Below are 25,423 nucleotides of genomic sequence, written 5' to 3' on the forward strand. Positions count from 1 at the left end.
GGAGCCCGCTCGCCTCGTTGGCCGTTCGTGCGTTGCCGTTGCTGGGGAAATACTGGCAATACCACGGGCAATACTTGCCTACATTCGAAAGCAGCATTGAGGCAAGCCTTGGAGGTTGGTTGCGTGTTGTATCGTCAGCAAGTAACGATTGGGCAAAACACTGTCGTCCGAATTTCGGAACCGCTCGTTCCAAGAGCGATCCACTGAAACTCGCGCGCGTCCGCGGTGTGGTGAACTTGTCGTGGCGTTTGAGTTCGTTTCTTCGGTGCCACTGGGCTTCATCTATCCGCCCCACCGTTTGCGACTTTTTGGTGAGTGAACTCGCTGCTATTTCCATCTGACACGGGAGTCAGGTGTCTCAGTCTTCCTTCAGTTCTCTTGGTGTCTGTCACCTTTCGTATTCCTCGGGTTGTTTCATAACAGAGTGTCGAACCGAAATTTTACCGGTTCGGTTCGGGTTCGGGCTCACCGCTTTGGGTTCAGTTCCGGTTCAGTTCCAGGAAGCAAAAATAACTGTTCGAACCGGTTTGAACCGCTAAATTAAGAATATATTCCCCGCGTTGTTTTGGCAATAGGCACTCTTTCAACCGTGAAACGAGAAGCTTTATAGCTTTTAATCATTCGTACAATCCACTTTTATTTTAAACTACCAAAACTTTAAAAAAAAATGGTTATGTAATTTGAATGAGAGTCACCGCGAGATCCGTGCTTCGAATGCCACATGACAATAAGTGCAAGTAGAAACTTTGCAAGTGCCATTCGAACCACGGATATCGCGGTGACTCGTGTCTTCGCTCTATGTGTCTTCAGCAAGGAGGATAGAAGGGTAGGAGAGGGCATGACGTCGGCCGCGTAGCCTCCACAAGCCATACTCCCTCGACGCCTCACCTCTTTCTCATTTTTCTCCTTACTCTCCTCACTTACCATGCCAACGTGACCACATCACGTGACCGTAGCTAGCCTTCGCCTTGCTATGGGGTACTAGAACACACCGCAGTCTAGCCTTCAATCTGATAAAACCTACCGGACGGAGTGCGTGCAAGCCTGCAAAAAGTCCTTCTACAATCAACCATCCATCTCACATGTGACATGTCACATGCACTAATCGCCAGAGAGATCTGCGGTCACGCTGGGCACAAAAATCGTTTAAACTTTTTATGACTAGGCTTCACCAATATTGCAACGTGCCCCCTCCTAGTACTTCTAACCTCCTTGGTCTTCGGGCTGACATATCAGTGTTGCCAGATGGTCCCACCAAAAAACCGCCAAACGACTGGGAGGTATAGCCCAAATATAGCCCAAAATAGCCAAGACTAAAAACAATGATTTTTAAAAGGATACTTAAATGAAATTTGAAATATATCCGTCGTGTTCAAAAATAGGTTGAATATGATCCACAATATCCGTAAATGACAGTCACACGTTGGTATTTTGAGCCTGGAGGCTGTATCTTCTGTTATAAACGGCCCACTCTCGCAAGCGCTCGGAGAAGGCCCAGCGGAGACCACGTGACCTCCAACGCAATCGTGACTTGGGTCGTCTCAGGACGAGCAAAGCTACGGCGAGGCTGATGTCGAGGGGATGGCCTAGTCGTTCCAGCCACCGAAGCGGCTGCTTTTGTACGAATTTTGAGTGACGGGTTAATCTTCTGTAATCTTGTACAGGGACAATAGCGACTTCTGGGACACAAAAGATATTCTCGGGGAGAGGGGAGTTCTTCCTTCCCCTCTTCTCTCGTCATGACCGTTGGCGAGACACTCACCCTCACTAGCTGTCAAGGTTCCTAGACGGGCATTACAAACGAGGCGTGAGCGACATCCTCCAGGTGCTCTTTGCTAATCGTTTAATTCAGTGGTCGGCAACCTTTTGGCGAAGCGGGCCGAGTTGCCGCGAAGCCAAGGTGGAACGGGCCGGACGGCAAGCAGCGTGGGGGGGGAAGTTAAAATTAAATAAAAGCACTTGCACGAACTTACGTACATAAATCAAAAATGAACAGTTTCTTTATTTCACGACAAACAACATGAGATACGACATTTCCACGAAAACCTAGAGACTCTTCTCAGTGAGACTTGTGGTGTCGAACTGCGCTCGCCAAACTACAAACATCCACATTCAAGCTGCTAACTGCGAGTCGTAAAACATTGTGGAGGTTCTCGTCAGTCATTCGTGAGCGGAAGTTGGATTTTGTGCACTTCATTCATGAAAAAGTCTGCTCGCAGACGGGCAGCGAATTAGTCAACTTTATTTTTTTTTCTTTAGCTGACTGCGTAGGGGGCGAGTGGGGGTTACCGGGAGGCTGAGGGCCGTATGATATTACCTCGCGGGCCGGATCCGGCTCGCGGGCCGCTGGTTGCCGACCACTGGTTTAATTCATTTTTAAATTCCTTTTCGAGACTTTTTTAGCAAGATATTGGTATGTTCCATGTGATACTGCTCCTTTGAACACATATAGACCATAAAATAAGTGCCAAAATTTTGTTGTAGTATCCCTTTAAGCCTTATATTGACAATTTCTCACACTCATACAATACATGTTACAATCTCTATTTCAACCCTCAGATGCATCGCCTTTTGTGTACATTATGTTACTTGTAAAGTTTTCAAGAAAAGCTTCGAAAGAATGAAAATCCATACAAAACTGGACCTTCCTTCGTAGTTTTTCAGAAGTACAAAACACACAGACAGCTTTATTGTGAAGCCCAGGAGATATGATCATACAGTAAAAGAACAAAATACAGAAGCAGAACAGTCGGAACACTGGGTATTTCAAACCAGAACCCCAATACCTCAGGTCCTTACCGATATTCCACCCATCTCTTTTTCTTTGTGAAGATTAGTGTCACCCATTCATGTTCACGCTATTTTTTATTGTGTTGTCCTTTCTTGGGGTGGACAACGAGTGGAAGGTAGTCAATTGTCTTGCGGCAAAAATGCGGACTTCTCATTGTTATAAACTTGGGTGCCTAAGGATTCTCACAATGGGCACCAAAGCAGCATTTGGAGAGTTCAGTCTACGTCCGGGCAGAGCCATATGCGTCCGGGTTGAAGGCACGCTACCGGGCTTGTGGTAATAGTCCATCTGTTTGGTTTGCTCCACCGCACTGTAGGGAGACCGCATGAACTCTGCAAGCATTGCTTCACTGCGCATTGTGAAAACCCCAAGGTTTATAGAAGTTTGAAGTCTTTCTCCTCCCTCTTTCTCCTCTCGACTAGCCAAAAGAGAAACAATTTTTTTTTTTTTCGAAACTGATCAAAGATTTTTAAAAATTAACTAGCCGAACCTCAAAGTTCGGCGTCGAACTCTAGGTTCGACAGAAGTTTGCCGCATTCTTAGAAATACCCCAAAATAGCCACATAGCCTACTACAAAAATTTAACGCCAACTAGAAAAAAATGTAGCCCAATTTGGTTATATATAGCCCAATCTGGCAACACTGTGACGTATGAGCAGCGTGGCCTCGGCTTAAGAGAGAAGCTAGATTAACATACAAAATGTCATGTTTATATGACTCAACGTCTATTTGTTTGCCTCAGTCACATATATTTTACCTGAATCGAAAGGTTATCAGTCTAGTAGGTCGCCTAGGATACCCCGTGATTGGTACGACTTTGCGTCGCAGTATTAAACATTGAACCCTAGTTGTGCTCTCAAATTTAGGAATTAATTACAGTGCATAAAATCATGAAAACGGCACCTTTTCACCATATATATTGTGAAATCAAGTTTACGATATATGTTTTGCAATATATATAATGGCGATGCAATTGGGAAGCTAAAAGGAGTACTTTCAAAATGTCACTAAAGTTCGAGGACAAGCCCTTGCACTCTACCTTTTATAAAAACACCAAGCGGCAATCACAACTAGAGGTGTCGCATACTTTTGTTGAACCTCAATTTCGACGTTGAACCCCAAGGTTCGACTGGTTCACCGAACCTTCAAACTTTCACTAAAGTTTGAAAAAATTCGACTTATGGTCAGTGTTGCCTGGCTTCCACACATATATTTACCTATGTCATTTCGGGAAACAAATAATCTAGACAGTAGTTTATTTTATATTTTGTAAAATGGTTACCAATGTTTACAAATTGCACCATATAAAAGCAAACATATGTGCTTTTAATGTTTTCGTTAGTAATGTGAACCACTGATGCCAATACACACAACAAATAGTGCACTTTTCCTCTGCCAGGTGGAGTCAGCTGGTTTTTTAATTTTCATGCATGTGCGCATAAGTCAAACTTCAGTCGAACCTTTGTGGAACATCACGTTGAAAGTTGGAAAAAGTCGAACTTGGCCGAACTCGAACCTGGGCAGGTTTGTGACATCCCTAATCACAACGCTTGTTATCCTGGCCAACAATGTTGGCACTCAGCACCGTGATGCAGACGAATAATCATGCAGAAAAGAGGGATCAAGATTGTTCACTCTCCAATTCACTATAGGTGGCGCCACTCGTTTTCCAAAATGGCAGGTATAGTGAGGGTTGGAGAGGCGTGTTGCCGCCAAGCCTGACTAGTGTGCTGGCTTCACTGAGCGACATAAATTATTTCTAGTAATATGAGAAAGCTAGGCTTTTATGAGCATTGGTCACCTCTTTATCCTGCGAACGAAAACGGTGTTTAGCGTAATATTTACGCCAGGAGGCACGTTTTAATTGTTGACCGAAACCGAAAGTAACCTCTATTTTGGATTTATTTCTTGGTATAGGTCTTAATTTCGGATACTTTCGAAAACCAAGATGTGTCTCACATCGTAATTATTTAGTTAAATAAAGAAGTTGTTCGCAAAAGCTTTGTTTTGTGACATACATATTCGATCCAGGCACTTCAGAATATTTTGGAGATTTTAGTGTCGGAGCTGATATTTATGCATTTTGTGTTTTTTCTAGCTCAGATAACTGTCATGTGAAGTGATGAACTGCGGGCCTTTTAATGGGTTTTTGTGTATTTAGATGATTAATTGCTTTAACATTATTCCCAGCACAAGAATGACATAATAAATCCAATTTTTACAATATGTTCACAACATGTGTAGATTAGGAAACACTGTTCTCACTAAAAAAAAAAAAAAGTCAGACTGAATCTGAGTCAGACAGCTCTACAATTTGTTACTTATGACCTAATTTCAACCGTGCAAACAAGTATGATAATCAAAAGTGTGAAAATTATCACCAGCATTTTTAATTACCAAGTTATAAAATAAAAATAGCCGAAAATCAATGAAAACATTCTAGCTAATGTAAGAAATCCATAAAAAATGACATTGATTCTGGGTAAAGCATATGGGGCCATCAAAGTCGCGACTTTTGACAATCTGCAAAACTTCCTAAGTCGCCGCCAATATCCTTTCAGACCAAATGCCCCCCGCCCCTTTCCTCCCAAAAAAAGGTTTTTTTTTTTTTTTTATTACTAATCTTTTAATAACATTTAGTTTACTTTCATTCTTACACGCCGTCGTTTTGCCAATCTCAACCTTTCCAGTTTGAAGGAATGCCTACCTGCTTGCACATCTGCTTACTGCAGTATGTTTCGTTGGCGTTGGATTGCATATACGAGCAAACGCCAGCGCTGTGTGTTTGCGTTAGCTTTGCGTTTTCCACACTGCACGTGTGCGGAGCCCAAAATTGCGGTCTTAGACCGGCTCATGGAGATGACACGCATGTGCAACGTGGAGCACGCAACTCTAATGCAAAAGCAGAGCGATTGCGTTAGCTTCTGTACACAATACTAAGCTCTCTAATGATCTACAATCTCATACCGACTGCAGCACTAAGTTGGGACTGTGAAGTGTGCTTTTGCATTCGAAAATGACATTTCGCGAGCCATGATCGCGAGCAGTTCCGTCGTGCCCGCTGAGCAGGAGACTCAGGGGATCCTCACTAGAGCATTTTCCATTTCTGTCGCAGGTGGGCGAGCAACGAGCTGGAGACACGAATACAAACCTTCATACTCAGATTGAACCTGGCCTAAAATAGCACATACCCAAGTGAACATTTTTGGTATAGCTTGGTGTTTGAGGTTTGTTCTTGACAAAATGTTGGTGAATTCAATTTGAAAATAAGCATCACCCTTGCTAATTGGTAGTTTTTTTTGTTAATTAGAACAAAATAGTATTTCATATTCTATTCGACATTGCAGCTGCTTAAAGGGCAACTCCGCTTCATTTTTGATATTTAGAAAACTATGTAGCCCTCTTCAGTATCATATAGGAAGACCCCATGTCAAATATTACGATCTAATTCCGTTTATATATTTAATAAACTGGAGAGCAAACCTTTAAGTGAGCCAAGTCGCCAAAATCTGCCAACTCTAGCGTGCGGCGCGAGGCGCAATCATCAGCGCAGTCAATGCCACAGAGTTGGAACGGCCAACGTTGAACCACTACGTCAGAGGCATGACTACGTCAGAGGCATGACTACGTCATTCTCACGTTTTGCTTGTTTCTACTTCTCAGAGCGAAATTGAACGATGACGTCATGAGTTTCTCCTCCTGGTGTTGGCTGACCGGGCGTTCACGTGATCTCCGTAACACGGATGCGCTAGTTTGCGCTGCCCTGCGCGCTTATCGGTCTGTTTCTCCGCTCCCCTTCTCCTCTTTTGTCTTCTCCCCTTCCATCACCGTCCACACCATGCAAAGCAAACTGCCCGCGTCCAATAAAAAAAAAAAAAAAAAAAACGACCTGCTTGCGTCGTGTGTTCTGTTTCTCGCTCCCTCCCGAACGTCACAAGACCACGTGGTTCGACGTGACGTGGCCATGACTCTGACGACCCGAGACCAATGTTGCCTGACGCAACCGAAGTTTCGGTTTCGGTATCTGCTGATGTTTAAATTAGGATTACACAAATAATATTCCACATTTCGCGAATCCGAAGACGTAGAGTTGTTTAGTAGTGCTTTGTGAATGTGAATCACATGGAAGCTTAAATTTTTCGGAATTGAGCGGAGTTGCCCTTTAATTGGTCACTTTCTGGCGGTCTGCGTGCGCAATCGTCATAGTTCCGTTACGGGCCACTGTGTACTTTATTCTTTTCTTGCCCCTAGACACCTAAAATTGTTTTTCATCACATAAAAGAGGTCATGACAAACTTCTATATGTTTGAGAAGTTAAATGTGTGTCAGAAGCATAGTTATTTAAAGCAGCTTCAAAATCGGAAATTTGTTTACTAATCAATTTAGACGTGCCTATTGAGGATAAAAATGCGGGAAAAGATTTTCAGCTCATATTTAGATAATTAGGGGGTGCATTTACTGATATATATCTTTAAGGTGATTGGCCCTTAATTTATGTTGTCAAATCTTCAGTTAGTAATTGCCATAAAGTCCTTAATCAACAACAACTTCAGTCAGTAATTAAATATATTTGTATTGCCACCAACAAATTTGACTGTATGAAATTCACATAACCGCTTGAGACCGACACGGGAGGACGACGGTCAAAAATGCCAGCTGTTAAATCTGCAGAAACATGATGTATTTTGTTTCTTTTTTTTCTGATAGGCAGTGTGAAACAGTGTTAGCGGGGTATGCCAAAAAGAACTGTGTGTTCACATAAGTCTAAAACAAATACACAAAATGTGCGGAGAGAGGGATAATAAATGGTATTCTCGAAATAATCTTATACACAATGCCTCACTGCACAAAGAAATACATAGAGATGCATGCAACAATATTCATAATTACACCTAAATAGCACGAACTACAGACAGAGTAAGTAAAAGGTGATGCCTTTTACTTACTTGTATATGCAATAAAAAAAAAAAAAGTGACTGTCAGCATTGCATCAGACTTATTTATTTGCATAGCCTATGTACCGCTTGTAGCCTCCCCTTTCTGGATAAGACGAGATCAAGGAGGTTATAATGGGCAGGAGGTGGCGTCCCTATCCCCAATGCATGGAGCGAAGTGAAACGGAAGTAGGCGTGGCCACGAGCCGCAACGAGCATTTCTTGACCAATGGGAAGCCTAGTGAGTGGGCGCCGCCATTAATTTCGGTACAAACAACCGCGTTGCCATGACATTTCCGTGGCAACACGACTGTGTGCACCGAAAGTAATGGCGGCACCCTCTGTTATTTGAAACAACGCTTAACGGGAGACTTTTAAACCGGTATGGTCGGAATTGGATGAGATTATTATAAACAAACGCCTGGTTGCCCAGCAGGAAGTAAGTGACTAGAATTGAGACGCTCTAGACGACGCACCGTGAAGGACTTGGCGGTGCGCAACGCATTTTTTAATAAACAGCAGCAGCAGATCGCACGAGTGCGCATGCAAGCCAGGAGCGCACAGAACAACGGGCTCGCGCTTCTAGTTCTGACTTCGCTCGCACATAATGTGGAACTAAGTATAAACACTCACGCTGCAAAGCATTTGCATCGTGGACGCCCACGGCGGATGCCGACCGCATCAAAAGCTAGCCTCATGAAGCACACGCCGGAGCAGATTAGAAAGCAGACGAACCGCCGGTGCGCTACCCCACGGCCTCGGAACGGGTGCGCAAGGCAGTCTGGGATTAAACGCCTCTTCCGGTTTCACTCAGGCTGACGTCATGCCGGGTCCTGTCTGTTTAAACGTCCTTGGACGAGATCCAGAATGAGAAGGATGTGGTGGGTTTTTCCAAGCATGCTGTTTATCATCCTACTGTTAAAAATTCACTTTCTTGTTTATTTATTTCTTTTATGCAGCAATGCATACATACTTTGTACTTTCAGTAAATACCGCTTACAAATATTCCCTGACACGCAAAATCTACAAAACGTACATTAGTTTTGTTTTCTCCACACGATGGCATTTGCAGAAATTCGAGGAAAACGAGGAGTGTTCACCTTTTCAACTTGCAGCCAGAACAAATGGCCTTATGGTCTGAAGCCGATTATATGAAGCAATTGTTTATCATAGCCACGCACTAGGGTTTGCAAAGCACATGGCATGTGCTGAGTTTGCACACATTAGGGAGTTTTGGAATAAGGGGCCCCAGCTCTCTAGGTTCTTCTAAAGTCACTAAATTCTGGGAAAGTGGCATGGTCGCCATTTTGGTCCGTGAAATGAGCAACTTTTTGACCCCGCTGTTCTTGGTGAGCCAATCTAAATTCGCTGGTGGCAGGTAGCTCTATGGAGACGATTCTTGTATACCGGGATTTCGCTATCCAGACACCGGCAAAGTAAGTGTACATCTTCGTATCACCACCACATGCTGTGTCGGTGCTTGGAGGCACTGAAAAATAATTTGACTGTTTTGAAATATGCAAGAAGAACAATATAATTGTAAAAGATGCGTGGAGATGGACATGATTGATAAGTTGATTGCATACTCAGTGCCAAAGACGCTTATATTGGCGCGGAACACTTTCAATACGATGGTGCTCCATGGCACAACTGGTTTAGAACAACCCTCTGGAAGCTTTGAAGATTTAAATAGACGGAAATGGCAATTTCCATGGCAACGTATACATATTAGCCAATTGCCTCGCGAGGTTTTGGTTGTTTGTATGTTAGTATCTGTTTGTGTCCAGCTAGCAGGTAGGGGAAGCAATGGCACTACTTTTCCAGGGTTCAGTGACCTTAGGTTCCCCAAGCAGCTTGGGGTTTGGCACTGAGCATTCGCAGAACTTCTGTGCACTTGCGCAGTGCGACGTCCCAAGTGCTCTTGGGACCCAAAGCATCTGGGCCTTCTATTCTAAAACCCTCTATTGTTGAGGTTACGTTATTGCAGTGATTGGACACAAGCCAATACCCACATGCATATTAAGGCATCAATTGTCACGAGCCCAAGTCAAATGCCCACGAAGTGCTCGTTTCCACTGGATGAGCTGCATTTAAATGTTGTCACCGCGGGGATTGCGAAGCTTGATGACGAAAACGGGGGATTGCACTGTTTACGACGCCAACAATAGGGTTCTCACATCTTCATCACCAAGTTTTGCGAAGAAGAGACCAAAAGAAAAAGCCCGCTTTTACCCCCGAAATTGTACGGCTACGAAGAAGCTTTTTGGTCAGTGGCGTTGCGTGCGAGTATACATGGGTCTCACTAGCGCCAGTAAGCTTGTGCAAAGTGAGAGACGTTTTTAGCCAATATCGTTGCACTACCCCTCGAAGAAATGGACATCCCTCTGTCTTACAGCTTGCCGTCCCTTCTGCAGGAGACGGGCCTGCGGCCCGACCGGAGCCCCCGATGATGTCTGCCCGCATGTCCGGCTTCTCTCCCGCTCTGGACTGGAGACCCCTCCTGTTCCGAGAGCCGGCCGTCGCACAGATGGCTTGCTCGCTGTGCGGGGTACTGTCCCGGAGATCCTACAGGCTGCCCTGTGCGCACACACTCTGCTCCGAGTGCCACGAAGAAAGCGCTCGGGGAGGGAGCACCTGTCCCCTGGACGACACGTCCTTCGGTGGTAATGCCGTCCTCCGGTTCGACGTTCAGGATGGCTACACCGGAGAACTCAAGGTGTGAACACTTCTGTTTGTTTTGTAGTTGGGGGGGGGGGGGGTAAACGCAGGAGCAGAGCGTGGCAAATCATAGGCGCCGACATTGATGGCCGAGAGAAAGAGTGAGAAAGAGAGCGACAGAAAAGCGAAGAAAGAAAGACGATAGGTTAGCCATGTTCGTTTTACCACCACGAGTTGAAGTTGCGCGAGTGCATGTCTACTTTATTAATTTTTTGAATGCGTGACTCCTGTGTTTTTGTGCGAAATAAATCTAGAAAAACGGCAGATACAGACCATGGAAGTGATGTTTTTCTGCCACTTTGTGTATGATAAAATGTCACCAGCAATATGGTCCCATCAAAACCACCGATGTCCATGCCTATAACCTCGCAATTCCGAAGCGGCTGAAATGCGGGGGACCTTTGCCTTTAGAGTTATATCACATACTACCGGGTTCAAATGAAATCCGAACAGCGGAGCGTGTGGCCGTTGACTCATGCCGTGCCTCCTGGAGGTTTCTGGAAACTGATAAAACTGTGGGGAGGAGAGTGGGGTGCTGCGAGGGTATGTGTATCACTCCGATATGTTTCACCCTCGCCCAGCAAAACCCAAGCTTCGACGCTGCGCCGGTGGTTAGCCGGAAGTTCCATCAGCCACTTTCGTTGGCTCAGCACGAGCCACGCGAGGAAGCCCACCCCCCGCAACAGGAGCAGACTGCTTGCGCGCACTCCTCGCGTGCGCATCCGTGGAGCATGGTCGCAGCAACATGTTCCCCCGAACTTGCACAGCTTCTTCTTTTTCTTGCTTTGTGGATTTCTTGGTTATTTTTGTGCATGAACAGTAGAACAAGAGGGCACCCATGACGGTTGCTGATGCCCAAGTGAAGTCAATAACTTTGCAAACTTTTGCATATCATCTCCCAGCGCTTGCCCCGCATCCCCTCTAGTTCTTGTGTTTCGCGTGTGGCGCTGGGATTGCCGAAATGCGGGTCCACCAGCTCTCGCTTTCACCAAACCTTTTAACGAAATGCTGTAACTTTATCATTGACCAGCCACATATTGCAAGCAGCCAGGTTTTCATTTAGCGCGCCCATTAAATGATCATCCCATGTGTCAGAAGTATGAAAAAGAAGTTAAAGCAGTTTGTTCGTGCACTGAAGACCTGTGGAGCTTTATGTCAGTTATCAGAAACGGGCAAGTGTCCTCGTGAAGGACCAAAAGTGCATCGCTCCTGCAAAATCGTTAAACAGCGGGGACAAGAAATGACATGTTTACTGCCATGGAGGATCTGTTCAAAAAGAAATAATGAACAAAAAAGGAACACGAAAGCTGCAACCACCAGAGACTAACACCTCAAACGCAATGCGTATTTTGAAAAGAAATAAGAAGGGCCTGTGCAAGTTAGGAGAAAGCATGACGCTGCAGTCATGCTCCACGGACGCGCGCGTCTGGCTTGTGTGCTAACAGCCTGCTCTTGTTTTGAGTGGCAAGCTTTCTCGTGTGGCTCGTGCTGAGCCAATGAAAGTGGCTGTGACAGAACCTCCAGCGCACCACCGGCGCAACTTCAAAGCTTGGGTTGTGCTGGAGGAGGTTCCAACACATCGGAGTAGGACGCACACCCTCGTAGCGCCCTACCCTCCACCTCGCAGTTTTATCAGTTTCTAGAGGTCTCCAGGAGGCGCAGCGCATGTCGACGGCCGTGCGCTCCGCTGCTCACATTTCATTCGAACCCAATAGTACCTTGAGCATAGTAGTACTTTACTAACAATCCGAGACGAGCCTAGAAAGGAACAAGTGCTTTCTATCATGGTGTCTCTGCCCACTGCTCGCGTCCTCGTGGTAATCTACTTCATCGTCTTATGTTCTAGACACTGGATGCAACACTTTCCCTTTTAAGAATCACTTTCTGTAATGAGTTGGAGGATTAGAAACCCCTCGACTTCCATAACATAGGTGCCATTGCTTGAAGAGAATGCTAGTGGTTCCTCGTCTATTAGCACGCTGAGCTTGATGTTTTGTGGTGCACTTGGTGAGTGTACGCTCGTGCGATGTAGCACACCCTGTTCTGTTTCTATCGCATAGGATTATAGTTCATTGATCTTCTGTGACACCACAACCTTGTTTGCGGTACCCGCACACGTCCAGACTGCTGATCTGGGTATCAGTCCGGCTCTATGTCTTGTGACGCTTGTTTTTGGTGGCTTACCTCTTTCGTCTTTACTGTGGTATTTTGTTGCCGGTAACGAACTTTGTAATCTCACTTGAGTTACGATGAGGGAATTGTAGGCCTTAGTCATTGTCACATCAGAAGCTCCGCAGGCAAATAACCCTCCTTCTTGGCGTAGACTTGTTAGCCAGAAGAGCTTGTGCAACAAAACTGCTCGCTCTGCTTCGCCATTGCCTTGGGGCTAGTAGGGACCTGACACAACAGGTCGTATTCACCATTCATAAGCAAACTTTCCGAATTCACTGGCCCCATCCATGGGCGAACCCTCCAAATTCACTGATCCGAACTGAGGCCCACCGTCGGAGCAAATGTCCTCTGGAATCCCAAATTAAAATAGTTCGCTAAGCACTTTGCTTTGGACACTCAAATACATGTGTTTCAAGCAGTGGCTGGTCTTCAGAACTTTTGGCAGGTGAGGCACATGCTAACATAGTGATGAATTTGTTAACACATGCATGGCCACCAAACATAGTCCCTTGCTTTAGCTCTACATCAAACGATGCACTGACGTCCACTTTGCAGGCGAGAAGCCAGGAGGTTTGAAAGCCATGCTTTCAAACCTCCTGGCTTCTGGTCGTTAGTTAGCGAGTGCGGGCCATTGGCTTACGCAATAAAGCATCATCCATGTCACGGTTATATCTTTGAATTCTGACCTGACCCATCTTTTTGCATCTGTAGCACTTCTATCAGTTTGCCGTGCATTGATCCTCAGCATGCCAGTGCACCATTTTGCAGGGCCGCAATGTTTCAGATGCGGCTGGTTGCCTTGCTTGGCCTCGACGGGGCGGGGAGTTTTGACAACCTCTCTACCCGTCTCAAATTTCGTGCACAGCAGTGTGTGCCTCCTTGTGGTCACACCTTGTGGTCACACAGTTTGTTCTGTTGGCACCTGACCATTTTAAAGTTGCGAGTTACTGCAGTTGCCCTTTGTAGTGTGAATCTTGTGTCGAGCTGTAGCTTTTCGTTTAACTTGCCTAGAAGGTATATGACTAGCCAGTTCCTGATCAGGTCTTCGCTTAGGTTACCATAGTTGCAGGTGTTTGCCATCTTGTGTAAGTTTGTTATAAATGTCCCTTGTGTCATGAGCTTCTTGTTTTCTCTTGTTGAATGTGGCCTCCTGAAGATGACGTTCGTGTTGGGGGTGAAACGGGCTTTGAGCCTCGTTTTCATTGAGTACACTTTATGCTCGTCGCTTGTCAACCTCAGTGAAAGCAGCATGCCTTTGGTTTTTCGTCCCATATAGCATAGAGAAATGTATTTTCCTGGGTCTCTTCGTCTCGTAGAGTCCGGAGATGATTCCACGGATATCTGCGGAACAATTAGACAAATTTTGGCGGATTGCGGATCGGATGCGGATGTCGGGGGCTGCGGATGCGGATATTCGCGGATCCGGATCTAAATTTTTGCCCAATGGCATTCAGTTCGTCGACTGACGTTTCATCTACATATTGTTTCGTCGACATGCGACGTTTGATCGAAAGGCTTCTCGTGTTCGTTTCATCGAAAAACCTGAGACGTTTCGTCGCACACGACCCTGCTATTTTCGTAACAAACTTTTTGCGTCTCGCCTGGATTACAGCGGGTAGGGAGCATGGTTTGGTTAAGCTCACCTTAGTGAATCGCGCACTAGCTTTTTGCGGCTTCGTGAAGAAATGCGTTGTCGACAAAACGTCACAGGGGCATGTGCCCACAAAACATACAGCGTCGACGAACCGTGTGTCCTTGAAATGTATGTCCATGAAAAGTTTCCACGAAACTTATTTCCACAAAACGAGTTTCGAAGAAACGATAGGGATCCTAAGAAAGATCTGATTCTCATTGAAGATCGCTTCAGTTAGCGCGTTTCCTCTCGTCAAAAAGGCTATCTATAGAAAAAGTAAAGATTGCAGGGCATCAGTCGTCCCGAGAAAGTTAGTACATTGGCAGGGAAAGAGCGGAAACTTTCTTCGGGCAAGAAAACCTCAAACGTACAAGTCACAAGGAAGTAGAAGAAACGTCCCCCTCTCCGCAAAGAGTAATGTGGTCATAATTCCAAAAATAAAAGAAGTGCCTCGACAGCGAGCGCGACCCTGTGGCGCCACAGTTTGTAAAGTTTCAGAATCAACAGCGCACTCACATAGGCAGCCCGTAAACTACCTGTGTGTTTCTTTTTTGTATGCTTAGAGTCCTAGCCAAAAAGTCTAGTGGTTCATATTCGTCCAACTACGATGCCAGGGCGTCGTAGCCGGACGAATATGAGCCTCTCTTACTTTCTAATTGTTTGACAGAACTAAAATGTCATAATTTAGTATGCCCTTTTTTTAACATTCATGTTTTAAAAGTATGCATCTGCATAAAACAAATGTTACAAAGCAAAAAAATATATATATATATAATATCCTTTTTGTGCGGTTCTTCTGGGCAGAGTGTCGTGGACTCCTAGGACGATCACATAACTGAGATTATTTTTTCTTCGACGTGCAGTGTCTCGGGAAGGCTGATCGCTTTTATATAAATACAATGAAACTGATAGTGATAAAATGACATCCCCTTTGAATGGTGACCCAAAGATTTCTTTGTACAAAGATAAGCAAACAGCTTAAAAAGTGCTATTTGTATTTTTTTTTTATTTTTTATTTTTCCATTTACGCTTGATGTTATGATATACAAGGAATGCCTAGATTGTGAGTCGAATCTGGTTCCACATTTTGCGGATGTGGTTCGGATATAGATACAAAGTATGCGGATGCAAATCGGATACGGATACAATAATGTAAAAAGTTTGTGGATGCGGTTCGAATGTGGATGCAAAGTCTGCAGATTGGATGCGGATAATCAAACTGTTATCCATGCAGGGCTCTACTTATATTGTTGCCTGTTCCATTCTTCCGTTTTGAGATCGACAAACTATATCTGCAAGGGCCCTAACTCTGCTGAGTTAGATTTTTGCAAAGATAGCTCGCCCCTTTCGTCGTTTCTTTACAGAACTGTAACTGGGATGTTTGCTTGTTGTTTCTTTCCTCAAGGTGGCCTGCTGGAATGCCCCAAGTGGCTGCAACTTCGTGGGCCCCGCCGCCAGCCTACTGGAACACTTCCAGCAATGTGCCTTCCACGTCGTGTCTTGTCCTAGGTGCCATTCGTCTGTGCTGAGAAGCTGTATTGTGGGACATTGCAAAGGTGGCTGCAGCGGTGTCTCCTCCGCTGAACCCGCCGAACCAACCACCGCAGCTGAACCCGTCACCCTTCCTCAACCCGCCACCGACCTAAACGTCGCGGTTTACGGTGTTGTGGAAAACGCAAGCAAGAAACTTGGCAAGGAAATGGGCAGGCTCTATGAGGAGTTCTGCTGCCTTCACACCAGCCTGAACCAGTGCCGCGAGGACATCAGGATTACTGCGAGAGACTCCAGGGACCAGCTGGAAGCTCGACTGGCGTTCCTCTCCGAGCAGCTCGCGGGGTTGAGCGCGCTCTCTGCCGAGAGCTCCGCTGCAACCGTTGACATGGGCAACGCGCTGAAAGCACACATGTCCTCTGAGTTGCGCATGCAGTGCGAAAGGCTGACGAGTATTGCGGGGAGCACGTCCCCAGAAGTGTCGACCACCGACGGGGGAATGGAGGTCTACTGGCGCGTCGTGGACTGGGCAGCCTTGAAAGCAAAAGCAGAGCGTGACGGTACTGTGTCGGTCGAAAGCCCCGTTCAGAATGCATTTGGATACAGGGTGTCCCACCATGTCTCTTTCCGTAAGTCATCGCTGGGACTACATTGCTGGATGGCCCTCAGAATCCACCTGGGGGACGACGATTCGGTGCTCGAATGGCCCTTTAGAAAGGCTTTTGCAATGGGGGTCATAAACCCTGCAGACAAAGCGAAGAGGCTTTTTTGCCGGAATAAGACCTGCTGTGGGATTGAGAAGCCGGTGATAGGGCACAGTACTTCCGGAGGATGCGTTCTCTCAAAGGCAAAGGATATGGAAACGGCAGGTGTCGTGAAGGATGACGCACTGTACCTGTTCTTTCAAATTGAATCGTAGCCGGTGTTTTATTGGGGATAATAAACGAGGCAGTGTCTCCTCCTGGCCGGAGTAAACCCTTTCCGAAATTCAGTGCCGTCCAGTGGCTCAAGTAGCAATTTAACTTTGCCGTACTAATGAATGTGTAGTTTGTGGTAATTTTATCGGGCACCATCAGTTTTGCGTGTCAACGGCAGATGAGAATCTGTTTTTTACCATTCAATTTTTGGCAATTTTTTTTTTCTTTTTTTTTTTTGTGTAGACAACTTGGCAATTGGTCAGAACCAAGCACCAGCCCACATAGACGCCTCGATTAGCTCCTATACATTGGGGGGGTTTCAGTGCCGATTGTTTGAAGCTAACAAATTGACTGGACCCGAGTAAGAAATGAATGGTTACGCAGACCTAGTATTCAATTCCTGCGTCGCATTATACAAACGTCCTCGCGTCATCCGCTCAGGAGCATCTTCACCTCATCACGGAAGGCCACCATTAGTAGGGCACATATGCCATTCCTCAGATGATAATAGCGATCACAGTTGCCAGGCTGAATTTCGGAAAGGGTCTATCGCGTTTGCTCGCGAAAAGTAAGAATGCTCAATTTTTGGGACCAAAGTGTATAGTAATATTTTGTCGGCTTTTCTTTGGTTTGTTTTGTACTCTGAACCAGGCTGGACAAGTGGGTCAAAGACGACGCGGCATTTGTTACTTCAGGCTCGCGCATGGGCGACCGACTCCTCAAGCTTATGTTTATTTTGTAAAGAAACAAGCTTTTCTTTAGAGCATGCAAAGAGGTCACAGCCATAGCTGTTGCAATGCTTAGTAACATATCTTTTTATGCATGTCTTTATTTACTCAATCCTGGACAATACAGCCTTGTGAAACGCACTGTATAGAGGTCAATGTCCCTGCCTAATACTAAATTGAGACTGGTACCATTATGAGTGGTGGGCTACTTTACATCTGATAATGTATGCAAATGGAGTTGTACTGCGAGGAATCTAGGAAGCCACTCGTTATCTGAACTAGTGGCATTGTATGTTAATCTCCGGTGATAAGTAGTGGCACATCTTCGAGACATGCCACTGGGAGGTTTGGAATCAGGAAGATCTTTATGTCAGAGTGGGATGTTCCGGGCGAGATGTATACACTGGATAGGATAGGACAGGATATAGTTTATTTACAGAAGAAAACTATCAAAAACACATCCAGTTCACTTAAAGGGATGGTGAACCGAAATTTGGATTTCAGAAAACAATCCAGAAGCGGTAGGCGGGACGCTACAATCCCTACAACACCACTCGCAAGGCGATATCTTGAATGGATGGCCGTAGTTTTGGAAAAAAGGTCAAGATTAAACGAGGCTGATGAGGCGCGTTACGTCAACATATCTCGTCTCCTCTTCTCTTCACTTCGCCCCCTCAAGGCATTGAGGCGGAGAAGACGCGAGGCAGTTTCCTCTCCTTCTCGACTCTTCTCGGAGAAACAAGACGTCAACATACCTGTCAAATGCGCCTCTTTTTCTTAGAAAAATACGGTCATCCGTTTGAGATATCGTTGTATGAGTGATGATCTGGTGTTCGTAGCATCCCGTTGCACGCTTCTGCCGCTGTGTTTTGTGAAATCCAGATTTCGGTTCAGCATCCCTTTAAGTGTAGAACACTTGTATGTGGGGCGGGGCAGTGAATGTACTCGCCTCAATTGGAGTGGCAATGACTCCTTTGGGGGGTTTCTCGGTGGAGGCGTTGCCACAACTAACGTGTGCAAAGGATGGTGCTCGAGATGCAATGCATTCCCCACTAACTCTCTTCTTTACCCCTCGGCCTCGGCACTGCGGGGAGCGCGGGCATGCCCGTCACCTTTTGCCCGCGGGATGAATTACTCTGGTTGAAGGTGGTCACATATTTACATCACTAAAGTTGGTTTTTCTTTTCGTTTTATTTTTTTAAGCCCAACACTGACACTGCAAATGCAGCTGGGAATTTCCTATAACAGCTATTGTTGTAAAAGAAAATAGAGGAACAATAAAGAAAAAGATGGCGTTTTATTTGCTGTTTGTCTAGTCAGTTTATCCGGAAATTCTTAGTATCATGTCTCAAATAGAATAGCCTCTGACTAGATTCAGATGATGGTGTTCCCTAGCTATGACATGTTTGTGCTGCTGGCTAATAAGTGCAAGGTGTGGCAAGCTGCTGAACATGTTACCGAATGGACAAGTATTCCCGAAGGCCTCCTCCAGATGTGAGGTTTTTATTCTTTCCCACCTAAAGACATGGTGGCTTCTTTCATCGTGCATCCAAAGGCACTGAAAAGTGACTAAAAGTGTTCCGCTTCCCACGCAATAAAGAATGCAATAAAGAAGGAAGAAAAAATGCCTCCAATTGGCGCGGTGGTAGAATGTTTCGGTGCCTAGCAAAATGCTTTTGAGGAGCCGTCGGCGCACCACTTGTGGCAACCGCTTGGATGCGCCATGTTAACAGGGTTGTACATTGCCATCCTAAAGAAGTAACTCGTCCTACTGGGACTTAGCCAACTTGGCTTCTCGCTAGCTTACATAGAGCATGGAGATGGCGTCAAATGGGTGCTTCCAGAACTGACTTGCACTGATGACTGCGGTATCAGTGTGCGATATACAACAGCTGCTTGACATATGCATCAAGGAGGCTACAGAGCTTGGTTTGAAATTGAACACCAGCAAGTCAGCAGCTGTGGTATTTGTGGGACCACACGACACGACACTTGGCACCCTTTGACTCGGAGGGAACAGTGTCCTTGTATTTCACTCGTACAAGTACTTGGGCATCACGCTGTCGAACGCGGAAGACTATTTAAAAATGCATCACACACGCCTCTGCCAAGCATCCATCCGAGGAGCCAACATCCTCCGAAAATGTAACTTGTGGTGTTGTAACAGGATTATTGTGTCTAGAGACCTGCGTAAGGCGGTAGTAGTAGCAGGACTGACATTTGCCAATGCGGTGGTGTGTGTCCCACCAGAGATATGCGCCCATATGGTGCGTCGGCAGAGAGGTCGGGCGTCAGGCTCTGGGTTGCCATGGAGCAGTTGCAAATGAGGCTGTCCAGAGTGACCTGGGCTGGTCCTCCTCTGAGGCTCGGGAGGCGATGAGCAAAATGGCTTACGGCGGATGCCTTTGCCATATAAACAGCTGCCATTGGGCCGAGAGACTTTTCACGTACACCCATTTAACTGCATGATTGCAAAACCTTTGGCAGAAGTGCCTCTGTCGGCTCTAACACAAGTGCGGATTTTTTTTTAAACCCCGTGCAAGCATCGGCGATGGAAGAGGGGGGGTCAGAGGCCTGGAAAAAGGTATGTGACCAAGAGATTAAGCAGTGGCTCCAAGATGTCTTAACCAAGTCGCCCCCTACTGGCTAAAGACATAGCCCTTTTTTTTTTTTGTGCAACGTGCGACGTGAGTTTTTTGTCTGTCTGCTTAGCACAGCCGGAAAAACCAGAGGAAAAAAGTAAACGTGATCCGGTCTAGTCACGTGACTTCCTCAACACACCCCTCCTTTATGTAACGCGTAACGCTGCAGCAAAATAATAGCTGTGTTCGATTTACCTGCACCTCCTGTGCCGGTGTAGAAAAGTAGGGCGGTGTACTTTCGGTCGTATCTCAATACACATAATGGAAATAGATAGCCCTACACTTTTCTGTTGACTTTTCTCAACTTCTCTCTACCTCGACTTTTCTGCACTGGTACAGGAGGTTCAGCTAAATCGAACGCAGCTATTCGGACTGGGTAGTCTTCTGACACCATACTAAATCACCTGAAAAAAAAAAAAAAAAAAAAAAAAAGTATTCTGAAGGATGTCAGTGTCTCTTTAAATAGGTCTTCAGCGAGCGTAAAACAACCACTGGCCACATGAATGATTCAAAATTCGCCAGCTGTTTTCGAAAGTAACTGATGTACGACGAAACCGTCCGATCCGACGTCCGACCGCGCAATACGACGGTCGGAGGCGAGGGTTTTCAACGCTCTCCGATGCTACGAAAACCCTCTCCCCCCAAGGTCATTCCGGCAGCCCGCACGTCGGATCGGACGGTTTCGTCGTACATGTGGAGCGATGTATATACCAGTTTTAAAAATTAAATATTGTGTTAAAAAATACTTTTACTTTGCTTTGAAAGGGTGTGCATTGCATTTATAGTACTTTACTTGAGCTTTGAAAGCGTGTGCATTGCATTTATAGTACTTTACTTGAAGTACAGAACCGCCCATTTACTTTGTACTTCCAGTACTTCTTAGGTGTACTTTACCAAATAACGGAAAGAGCGTGGGTTTCAGTCCCTGCAAATGGTTCCAGTGTGAGTGATCCGGTCAAAATGTTGGTGTGTGGTCCTTGTGTAGTATATGACTCCACCTCTGTATGACTCTAGGCTGTCTAGGATTGACATAACATGACGGCATATGCGAATAGATTTATTGCTGAATCACCCAAGCATCAAGGAGAATGCAGGGATTGGTGTTCCAAGCGCCACACGCGCACGCCTTCCCAGTATAAGAGATTCAAAGTAAATAACCAAAATAGAGCATTGACGAACGCGCGTGCAACGCAACGAGCTTGGTGCAACATGCAATTTGTTTTAGGCACTTGCTTTAGAAAAGTAACTACTGCTGAGGCCAGCACGTGCGGCGTGTGGAACACCAATCCCTGCTTGATGCTTGGATAATTTACCAATGCCTGCACATTAGCAAGCTTTCAATATTTAGAGAGAAAAAAAACGAATTTTTGAGTCTTGGATTGCTTGTGGAGCTGAATTCTGAAATCGCGACAATTATTTTCAACGAATTTATGTTGCATAACAAACAAGAATACCTCAAACCGAAACAAAACCATAATGAGCAAATTTTGCAGATTTCCTCGAAGCGGCTACATTAGGAGACAATCCAATCCAGCGATGGCGGTTCAAAATGGATTTTGTTTGTGCTGGCTCTTATATCACCAAACCATTGCGTTGTTGATAAGCTAATAATCTCCAGAAACTGTGAGTAACGCTTTCTAAGCTGGTCTATTGTATGCTTTTGTTGCTGCCTGTAATCTGGCTTTTCCCTGTGTCGACACAGACTCGTCAAACTGCCCGTGCGATGTGTCTCGGGAGTTTTGCGGCTGAGCAGCTCGACAAGAGATCTCTGAAAAATAACGTGAGCTCATAAAGATGCCGGTTAAGTTCGCGACGGTGTGCATTCTGCCTTTGGGACGCCACCGTTTTTCCTTTTCACGGCGTACGTACACAGAGACCGAATGTTTTCATTTCCAACGAGATCCTTTCGAGCCAGTTTGTTATCACTGCGAGGGCTGCATGACATGGATGTTTTGTCTGTTGCTTCTGCGGGAAAAGTATTTAATTGGATTGCTAATTACTCGACGTAAAAGCCAACGAATGATTGCTCAAAAGTGAAGTATTAAGCTTCAGGTTACCTCACCGTGTTACTACGTTGCTAACTTATAGTCCAGTAATTTATGTGCGCTATTGACTTTATTAAACAACTTGTGGTTTGTTATTTGACGTCCTTTCCTTGCAGAAAATTATATTCTTTCTTTTGCTATGCCTGCGTAATAAAAAAAAATTAAAACACTCTTTAAATTTCACTTTTTAATAAATATAACCGGGTAGCCCTTTGAATAACAGTTACTGTGATATAGTAACTTCAGTAGTACTTATAAAAGAAATCAGACTATTGCTCATGGTCACTCTAGGTAAAAAAATAAATGAAGCATTACAAAAATTACTTTTGGAAGAAATTGATTTCTAGTAAACCGATTACTAATGGTGCGTGCCATACATGCCTGCACATGCTCTACGAGTCTACGTCATCACTGCTGCAACCACAAGGGGCACCATCGTGGTGAGCCGGCGGCCATTTTCTCATTTCCTATTTTAGGAGTTTATCGCAGACATGAAAGTAGTGCTATGTACAGATAAGTAATAATCGGCTCAAGCTTACACAAATAGAATGGTCCAAAACTGTTTCCAAGGATCGTACTATCAACGACAGATTGATCTGGATGAGCATCGCACCGATGTGCGGTCGTGTATCACTACTGCGTGAGCACGTTAAAGACCCCAGGTTATCAGTCGTACTGCAGTGGCAAAATTTCTCATCTAAAGTGTAAACCAGTGTCGCCCCATCCTCGCAGACCGACCTTACGCTGTATAAACACTGAAACGTCCAATTTGACTTTGAACAGATCAGTGCATGAACTCCGAGAAATCCAGCACGCCAGTTAACTGAAGAATGTTTTTGCTAATCCACCTTCTTTCAGATTCCCAGTTTGAGGACGTCTCAGTATGGGGCTGCGTGGTCGTGGCTCGACAGAGCGCTTGGACATTCCTTCGAGCGAGGATCCTAGATCCCGCTAGCTTCGTCGAGCTACAGTGGCCTAGATTCAGCTTGCAAGTCATTCCTTTTGTGCTCGGTGCGGCTTTCCCTTCTCCCCAAAGTTCGTACAAAGAAGCCTCTCTCATCCCCTCTCCTCTGCAGTGGCGTCTTTTCTTTCCTCGAGTTTCCTACCAAGACAATCCTCCGGCACGGGGTACCACTTTTGCCGAAAGAGGTTAATTAATTGAGCTTAACCGGCAATCAGGAGGGTGGCAGCTTGTTCCATCCATACTGTGTGTACTGGGATAATAAGTATCTGTGCTGCCACACTCTTTGCCCCTCTATATCCTGCATGCATCGAATATGAGTACTTCCCGGCCTCATCCTAGGCTGATTTCTTAGAAAATTATACAATGATGGGTTGTTGGTGTTAGTACGTCGGAGAACTATTAGTGCCTTCAGCTAAGCATTTGTTTTATCTTCTTTGACAGGTGCATAGTACAGTGATATGTCTTGTTGATATGGATATGTCCAAAGTGTCCATAATGTGAATTGTCCAAAATAGTGAGAAGTGCGTTTATTTATCCAGTTTGCCCCTGAAAATTTTGTCATGTACCGGAGTATCCGTACATGACTGTGATGCTCATCTGTGTTTTCAGGATTCGAGAGCTAAACTCTGTAGCCTATGGGAGAGAAAGCAAAAATGTATCAAACGTTTCTGTAAATTTGTTTTTTTGCACAATATCAAACTTGCGTTTACTGCTCATTGATTGTGGCAGTAGTGCTGGTTATGAAGTGAAGAAAGATAAACTTACCAATGCGTTGCTTATATGTGTAGAGTGCACTTGCTTTGAGGACTGGCAGGTATGCAAACCTTTCATGTACAGTTTGCATGCTTCGGTTTAACACATTGCATAGTCATCATGACACTCCCCCTCCTCTTATGGTGTAGTCTGTGTTGGACAACAGTTACATTGTGTTCTTGCTCTAAAAATCTTATTCTGTATCTTGAAAATGAAGAAGTAAACAAAGCAGTATTTAAATTAATTGAATTACTTTGTTTGTTCTCTTTTTCCCACACATCATCAAACTTTGGAAATATCTTTCTGAAGCTGTTATTAGCATTTACAATCCCAAGCATTTTCACTTATAATGAAAAAACATTTTAACAGCTTGCAGTACAAAATCCAGTGTTTGCTAATGATCTCAATTATTTAGGTTCTGCTTGGAAACATTTAAACTATTGTGGATGTTTTTTTGTTTTGTTTTATGCCAAAGTGTTGGCTTGATACCTGTTTGTCTAAAAAGTTTGAATTAATATAGGTAGTATTTAATTTTGTGTTTATGGTAAGTTCATATATTTGTGTGAAATAGGTGTTCTTATATTTGTATACATGTTTATCATTTTCATCTTTCTTGTTTGTGTGTTTGTCCATTATCAAACCGTACATTCCTCCCTCATATAATGCAAACAGGCCTTTGAGCTGTTGTAAATAAATAGGCAAATAAAATCATGAAGTGTCTGCTGCAACTATAGAGCTGGGCTAAAAAACGTTACAATGTCATTGTGTGATACTGCTAGTGTGGACAGGACATTGAGGCTTTTTTGCATTTTACTTTCAGAGGGTGTTGGTGGCCGTCAAATTTTACCGCTTGGGTTTGTGCCCCTATCATAGGCGTAGACTACGGGGGGGGGGGGGGGGGGGCATCGGGGCTCATGCCTCCCCTGGTGAGATCCGGGGGGGAAGGTCAGAGCCCCCCCCGGGGCCATGATCCTTACCGAGACGCTGTTTATGTGCCATGTAACGGGCTTCTAGTAGTGGCATGTAAACAAAAAAACGCACACAGCGACGGACAGATGCCAATATACATACGCTGTAAAATGTACCCCCTAAAATAAACTAATCATAATTGCCGGTGTAAAAAAAAGTGTGCGGAAAAGCACCCCCCTGGAGAACTTCTCAGCCTGTCCCTCCCCCCCCCCCCCCCCCCCGGGAAAATGGAATGTCTACGCCGCTGGCCCCTATTCACCGCACTGTACATCTGGTGACAGCCCTTTAACTTTGAGCCAAATATATTGGAGTGGTGCGATTGCTTGTTTGCATTAACAGTGTAGCACAGTGTATGTATGTGTGTCTGAAATTATTTATAGTGATGCAGAATTAAAGCATCTACTGATTTTACCCAGGGTTATTGACCTAGTTATCAGCACTGTACTCCACGCCCCAGTTGCGAGTTGCGTGCCCTTTAAACTATGATGAGATTAACCAAAGTTGGAGCCTCGCATCCTTTCAGTGAGCTCGCCTACGCTACTTACACTATATATTGTGGGATTCCCCTTTGGGGCTGTCACCTTAGAAACACAGAGGGTTCGTTGGGTCTCGATAAAGACGTGTTTATTAACTGCAATGTCAGCACGCTTCGCTCTTAGACAATGA

At 45.2% G+C, this 25,423-nt stretch overlaps 1 protein-coding gene across 5 annotated transcripts; it reads left to right on the top strand.

Moving 5' to 3' along the window:
* Window position 1: 1 nt before the first annotated feature.
* On the top strand, window positions 2-18,684 carry LOC115313075. Of its 5 annotated transcripts, none has more exons than XM_029971984.3 (4): window positions 19-311; window positions 5,907-6,018; window positions 10,140-10,441; window positions 15,654-18,684. In XM_029971984.3, exons 3-4 carry the CDS (start codon window positions 10,172-10,174, stop codon window positions 16,656-16,658), a joined length of 1,275 nt encoding a protein of 424 aa, XP_029827844.2. In that variant the 5' UTR covers window positions 19-311; window positions 5,907-6,018; window positions 10,140-10,171; the 3' UTR covers window positions 16,659-18,684. The 5 variants fall into 5 exon arrangements, with proteins under 5 accessions (XP_029827841.2, XP_029827844.2, XP_029827846.2 ...); XM_029971986.3 differs by having other exon boundaries at window positions 5,907-5,999; XM_029971981.4 differs by lacking the exon at window positions 5,907-6,018 and having other exon boundaries at window positions 2-311; window positions 10,121-10,441.
* The last annotated feature ends 6,739 nt before the right edge of the window (window positions 18,685-25,423 follow it).

This window comes from Ixodes scapularis, unplaced genomic scaffold (assembly GCF_016920785.2).
Source record: "Ixodes scapularis isolate PalLabHiFi unplaced genomic scaffold, ASM1692078v2 PGA_scaffold4__175_contigs__length_147842914, whole genome shotgun sequence".
Lineage (NCBI taxonomy): Eukaryota > Metazoa > Arthropoda > Arachnida > Ixodida > Ixodidae > Ixodes > Ixodes scapularis.

Excerpts from the sequence above, each read along its gene's own strand:
- LOC115313075 (XM_029971981.4), top strand. The coding sequence starts at position 10,172 with ATGATGTCTGCCCGCATGTCCGGCTTCTCTCCCGCTCTGGACTGGAGA. Across the intron at positions 10,442-15,653 it reads GCTACACCGGAGAACTCAAG|GTGGCCTGCTGGAATGCCCC; the intron begins GTGTGAACACTT and ends TCTTTCCTCAAG.